We start from the raw sequence: 6,736 nt of genomic DNA, 5'->3' as shown, positions 1-6,736 counted from the left end.
GAGGGTCTCCCTAATGTAGTTGAGACTGACCTGGAACTCACTGTGTAGCCCAGGCTGGTCTTGAACTCACAGCGATCCTCCTACCTCAGCCTCCTGAGTGCTGGGATTACAGGCATGTGCCACCACGCCCGGCTGTTCTTTGCTTTTTCAACAGCTTTATAATTCACATGTAATACAGCCGATTCATTCCAAGTGTGCGTATAGGTTGGTATTTTTTAGTGTGTTCATTGTTATGTAACTGGCTTCCATTCTTTTAGTAAATCTTGTTTGGGAATAAACAAAGAACTGCGTGTATCTGTCAGACACTGAGAGGGTCATGGCAACCAGGGCTCTGTCCTCTGCAGCTTCTGTACAGCATGGAGTCAGGTGGACCGAGGATCACCTGGCAACTTTCCTAATACAGTGGGCTTGGTCACTTGGAGAAGACAAGAGCCAGTGTTTACTGGGAGCCCACTTACACGTGTGGCTTCAGGGGAGCCTTTCCTGAGGCCCAGAGCAGCGGTTAGCCTGTAGGGCACTGGGTGAAGGCCAGGGTTTGCAGGAAGTAGATTTGTAGCAGCCAGAAAGCTCAGTCTGCTCGGCTGGGTGGGCTTGGAGCTACAGCTGAGGCAGAGCTGACTTTTGGGGACCTTTTGAGCCAGAAGTAGAGCACTCTTCACCTGAGAGTAGCAAGGAGGTTTCTCCTTGACCTGGGACCAGCTGTGCACTCTCCTTTGACTCTAGTGAGAACTAAGCTGGGTGCCTTTTTTCAAACACTTCAAATCTTGAATGTGACCCAGCTCTCTGAGGGAAACATTTTAGGAGAATGGAAAGCAAGAATGCAAACATATTAGTACCTAGGGATCAGAGCAGCCCTGTTCATGGTGGCAGTGATGTAGAAACAGCTCCAGAGACTGAATAAACAATGTAGTTCAACCATACAGTGGAATACTGTGCAACCATGAAAAGGGGTGGAATTATGATACATGCTGCAACATGGATGAATTTTGAAAGCATTGTACTTGCTGAAACAGGCACAAATAGCATGTTTCTACGTACAGGAAATGTCCAGAACAGGCACATCCGCAAAGACAAGAAAGAATGGTTCCAGGGGCTGAGGGGAGGGAGTGGGGAGTTACTCTCCAATTCATAGAGAGTTTCTGTCGTTAGTAATGGAAACAGTTTGGAAATGATGGTGGTGACAGTTGCATGACACTGTGAGTGTCCTTGACAAATTCTGTCCTCGTCCTTTGAGCTTTGCCTGAAGCCATCCTGCTAACCTGCTTTTCCTCCATCTCAGTTTGTGACAGCCACAGGTCCTGACCATTTTCACCTCCTTTCCTCCTCAGTTGAACTTCGACCTGGACCGGGGCGTGTTTCCAGTGGTCATCCAGGCCGTGGTGGATGAGGGAGATGGTGAGCAGTGTTGGCTTTTCTGCTTCCCCCTGCCTTCTTTTGAGTGTGTATGGGCCCTATTTTAGGGAGGAGGCCATTCCTGGGGCCTTTCCCACCTCAGCCAGCAAGAAGAGTCCCTTCCACAAGGGATGAAGGGCTGTGGAGTGCCGTGTGGGGGAGCTTGGGGGATCGGGAGACCAGGAAGCTGCTGGAGGAGGCATAAGTCCCTGGGCGGAGGTGGACAAGCTGAGGGGGAGCCTGGAGTGCTCCCAGCTCTGGGTGCTGCCCTCAGGTGCAGCTCTGGGAAACCATGCTGGAGGGGAAGGGGCACAGGAGGCCAGGCAGGCAGCAAGTTCACTTTGCCCTGCTGTTTGCCGTGACTGCTGTCTCCTCTGTGGTCTCTGTCCCCTTTCAGTTGTGGAAGTGACTGGCCATGCCCATGTACTTTTGGCTGCCTTTGAAAAGGTAAGTGTCATCCCAGTCGCTGTCCTGGGAGCTGGGGCAAAGGGGTAGGTTTTGAAACCAAAAGCCTGAGGTGTAGGGGTCAGGGCTTGGTATAGGGGGCCAGGTGTCAGTCCCGGGCAGGTGGAATATTCTCTAATTATTCTTTGATTCCCAGGAGTCTAGATCTGAGACTGAGTGTCCCCAGTGAGAAGCTTTTCAGAGGGGATTTGGAGTGGCAAGGGGAGAACATTCTAGAATGAGGCTAGCCCTGTAGAGCCTCTAGAACCTTCCTACACAGGCCAGGAGGCCCACATGGACGAGGCCGTTTGCCATAGACTAACATTCCACTTGGATATGAAAAGTGTCAAGGTTGTTGCCTCTTCCTGTCCTGGCCCTTTCCCACCAGGCCTTGGTATTCTCTTGTCGCCTGGGACCTGTCATATTCCCTCCTGACATTGTCTATGCTCTGCCCCTTCCTCTCTCTGGCTGCAGCACCCTGACTCCGCAGGGCCAGGCTGGCCTTGTTCTGTGGGAGGCCTCTCCTGATCCACTGTCCTGTTTTGTTTAATGTCTGTGAGGGCAGAACTGGCCTCTGATTTGTCATTGTAGCCTCAGCTGGGCGTGATACTGGGCAGAAGATGATCAGTGATAATGGTAGGGTGAATGAGGGTCTGCTGGCTCCTAGTACCACCCCAGGCCTGTGTAGGTCCCTGCTCCCTGAGAAGCTTGCTGGAGGTAGGGAGCGTGTGATAATTCCCCCCGACCACCCCCCTTCCTATGCCCTTTGAATTTCCCCGCACTCTGCAGTTGTAAACTGTTTCAGGAGATCAGGACCTGGTGGAGAATAGGCTGCGGCTCAGGTCTTTCCTCCATACTTGTGTCCTGTGGACCCCAGCCCTGGCCTTGCAAGCACCTGCAGCCCCTGAGTGCCTTCCCTGCAGAGTCCAGGGGTTCTTCAGGGATGGGTCTGGAGCCTCTCTGACTTGTTTATTCTGTGGAGAGGTTGAGTCTGCTTTTCCAGGCCAGAGCTGTGGACAGCGCTGATGGGAGTCCTCTGAGTAGAGGCCGGCCTCCTCCCTCTGCAGTCCTGGGCCCCGCAGCTGTCCTTCCCGGGGCTGGCCTGGTTAGAAGAGATGGTAACCAGGAGCCAGGCTCCTGGACCACATAGCCAACCTTAGGAAAGTCTGTGCGTGATGTGCCCTATTACTAGATGACTAAAATGGATGCCGAGTCTACCTTTAACATTGGGACATTGGGCATTTTAAAGCAAGAACCTTGGTGAATGCTGTGTGTATCAGAATCCACTCTCACATGGGAATCTGGACAGTCAGCATCTGTGTGAACCAGGGCAATGAGGGTGATAATATGAACTTGGAAAAAATGGGGAGTTAATATCAAGAATAATGGCACACTTTCACCCTCCATAATTAGTGAGTTCATCAGTGAACCAGGGACTGCAAACCCAGCAACACCGGGCCTGGGCCCGGGATTGTGTTATGTCCTGACAGAATTACAACTAAACCACATATAAAGTGAATTGTGACTTTGGGTACTTGAGAGACATTTGATCTTGCTGATTCAGAACTTCCTATTCTGATGCAGAGGATGAACACAAGTTTTGTGGAGATGGGACCAGGGTGTCCTTTCCATGTGTCCTCTGGAATTCCTTCCTGGCCATGGTACTCACAGAGCCACTGGACTTAGGGCTCTCAAGGGGAAGCCAATTCAGTACAAGTGCAGGAAGCTTAAAGGAAGAACTCACTCAGCCCTCCTTTTAAACCAGGAGTGGGCAGGGCTGGGGATTTAGCTCAGTGTTTTGGTGGCGTGCCTTGTAAGCATAAAGACCCGAGTTCAATCCCCGCTACCAAAAAACCAAAAAAACAAAAAAACCTAAACCACTAGTGGGCAATGAGGACAGAGCAGAAAGTGCTACTGTGAAACCTGGAAGGGCAGAGGGAGAGGGCTGTCTTCTTACTTAGCACTTTGTACATGCTAGAGTAACTTTGTCTCCATGTTCACTTGGCACCTGTGAGGGAGTCCTGTCCTATCAGATACCTTCTCTCAACACCTCAAAACCTCATCAGACTCTTCTGCACAATTCCCAAGTCATACCAACCAAGCCCAGCACTGTGACTCATGGCAGAGGTAGGAGGAAGAAAGTGTAGGACTTGGGGAAAAGATTGGGTTTAACTAGCAAAATGGAAAGAAGCTTACATATAGTGATTCAAAGCCAGGAGATTTTTAGTTCTTAACTCCCATGTCATTAAAATACGAACAATCCCTCCCTCCCCTCCCTCCCCCTTCTCTCTCTCATTCTGTTCTCTCTCAGCATTCTATTCTGTGCTTCCAGTTTAGAGCCCAAGGAGAAGCCGCTTTATTTTTGTAGTTCTCTATTCTAGCAATTTCCCTCCGAATCCGTCAGCCTTACCAGACAATACTGAGTGCTGGTCTTGACTCATGGAACATAATTAGTGTTGTTGCAAGATCTCTGATCTGATATGGTGATTAACCTTGTCAAACTCTGAGCTGAGTATTTCCCTGGATACTGCTGATCACATTTGTTCTATTTTGTTTGTACATTTTTAGTACTCTGAGACATACTGTGTATATGTGAGCATACACATGTACTGGCTTCCTAAAATAGGCCCTCTGAGAGCAGGAAGTTGTTTGTGTTAGTTTTTGCCATCTGAGTGCTACTTTGGCCCGTTGGGAAGACCTGGGTAGTCTTCATCTTGAGTGTGATGGTAGTGGTGGTGAGGGCTCTGGGTGGTCTTTGGTTTGAGTTGGATTGGTAGGGCAGGTTGTATTTTTAGAAGGTTCTCTAGGTAGGTTTGGAACCAGGCCTTAAGACCATCGTTGGAGAAATCCTGGCCTTAATCTTTGCATTGTTCCTTTTTTCAACTCTTGATTTGTACTGGCCAGGGATGGCCTCAGCGGGCCACGCTAGAATGCTTGGAGTTGCCAGCTTGACCTAGAATTTAACCTCTGTCTTTGTGTCTTTCTCCCACAGCACATGGATGGCAGCTTCTCTGTGAAGCCTTTAAAGCAGAAGCAGATCGTAAGTGTCACAGAAAACATCTTAACTCCTTTTGACTTAAAAGACACATGCACGTTGGACATATGCATTTGTAGGCCCTGTGAGCTGTTCTTCCTTGGCCATAGTAGCTGTGCAGGAGCCCGTGACCTTAAGGTGTACATTCTAGGATGTACATTCAGCCCTACATTCCAGGATGTAAGTTCTACATCTTGGGGTATTGTGGGCATGGGTTGCATACCACTGTGTATCATAGTAACTCTTACAGGCCCCGAGTCTTGTCTGGGTTGAACTGTGGTGCCTGGAACAGTTAGCACTCAGTAAATGTTTGCTGGGTGGGTAGAAGAGGGAGGGAAGACAGAAAACAGTAAGCCTCCTCTCTCATACACTGCTGAAAACAAGGCAGTGTTTGGCAGACCTGGGTTGACTTTGCCAGTGCCTGAAAGGAAGGATGGAAAATCCTCGACCAAGTAAGAGCTGTGGCTTTTCTTTGAAGTCATTAATTTTATCGTTGATACTGGGAAGCCATTTCTATTTAAATAGCCTTCTATTTAAAGCACTGTGCGAATTTATCAGGGATGGGGACATGGGCAGGACTGCTGGGCAGAGCAGGTTTCCGTGCCTTTGTGGTGTATGCTCACCACCTAGGAGTAGAGCTGCACAGGCCCACAGGATTCCCAGCTACCATTGCCCTGGCCCCATTTTCTGTACCTTGGAGGTTGTGTAGGCTCAGATGGCAAAGGAGCCCCTGATGGGGGCTGGCCAGGCCTACCACACCTTTTCTGTTCCCCAGGTGGACCGGGTCAGCTACCTGCTGCAGGAGATCTACGGCATTGAGAACAAGAACAACCAGGAGACCAAGGTGTGTCCTTGTGGGAACCTGCCTGGACTCTAGGCCATCCATCTGCCCACCGGGTTCCACTGCCATACAGCAGCCCACTCATGGAAATGCGTTGCTGTAATCTCCCTGAGGGTTGGGAAAGAGCCAGTCCCCTTCCTTTCTTTCCTTGGAGGCCCTGGTCGCCCAGGTGCCGTCATTTTTTTCTTAATTCTTTTTAAAAAGTTAACAAAGTTTAGGTAACATTTTGTCCTGTTTGTTTGCTGGTTCATTTTGCGAACTTCATCCATGTCCTCCGGAGCAGCCTGGGAATCAGGGGCCATCTTCCCTCTACTTCTTGTGCTGTCTTGTTTCCTTTCCTTGCAGTCAACAATCACTATCACTGCCCTCTGCTGGCCACCCTGCCTCCCTGCAGACAGGTGGAGGGACTGGCACAGTAAGCGGAAGCAGCGGAGTGTACCGGGGATCGAACTCGGGTCCTTGTGCTTGTAGGCAGGCAGCGGCACCACTGAGCTAAACCCCCGGCCTGACCTCAGTGTTTTTGAAGACACACTGTATGAATGAAGCTGCTCACTGCTGTTTTAAACCTCTGAAAGTCCTGCTCCAGCTGCAGTGGGCAAGCCAGGATCAGGCATGCTCTGCTCATCCACATGCTTTGTGACAGTTCCTGGCTAATTTTTCATGAAGGACCAGAGAGGAAATATTTTTGGCCTTAGGGCCAGATAGCTTCTGTGGCATCTACTCAGAACTGCAGCTATAATTCTGAAGCAGCTATAGAAATGTAGAGGTGTGGCTATGTTTCAGTAAAACAGTATTTGCAGAAATAAGTGGCAGGTATAGTTAATTTTGATGCCTGTTTAAAACTTCTGCTGTCAGTCCATGTGCTGGTTTGCTTTATGGAAGCTTTATTTATTTAATGAAGATATTTCCAACAAGTTAGACTTGTTTGTTTTTACCAATTTGAGTTTATGGGTTTCCTGACACTTGTAAAGATGTATTCCTCTTTCTTGCTCGCTCTCTCTTTTTTTTTTTTTTTTTTTTTTTTT

At 49.2% G+C, this 6,736-nt stretch overlaps 1 protein-coding gene across 3 annotated transcripts in view; it reads left to right on the top strand.

The window, feature by feature from the left end:
* The window catches only part of Mgrn1 (mahogunin ring finger 1), a 48,150-nt gene that overhangs the window by 28,324 nt on the left and 13,090 nt on the right, over positions 1-6,736 (top strand). For all 3 annotated transcript variants that reach the window (XM_010644121.3, XM_019210631.2, XM_010644120.2), the window contains exons 6-9: positions 1,329-1,395; positions 1,790-1,839; positions 4,829-4,876; positions 5,646-5,714. In XM_010644121.3, coding sequence (XP_010642423.1) covers positions 1,329-1,395; positions 1,790-1,839; positions 4,829-4,876; positions 5,646-5,714 — 234 coding nt within the window. The remainder of the gene's footprint in view (positions 1-1,328; positions 1,396-1,789; positions 1,840-4,828; positions 4,877-5,645; positions 5,715-6,736) is intronic.

Source organism: Fukomys damarensis, unplaced genomic scaffold (genome assembly GCF_012274545.1).
Source record: "Fukomys damarensis isolate Sample0158 unplaced genomic scaffold, DMR_v1.0_HiC HiC_scaffold_34, whole genome shotgun sequence".
NCBI classification, from domain to species: domain Eukaryota; kingdom Metazoa; phylum Chordata; class Mammalia; order Rodentia; family Bathyergidae; genus Fukomys; species Fukomys damarensis.
The sequence above is the reverse complement of the archived record's forward strand: the minus strand, read 5'-3'. Positions and strand labels throughout refer to the sequence as shown.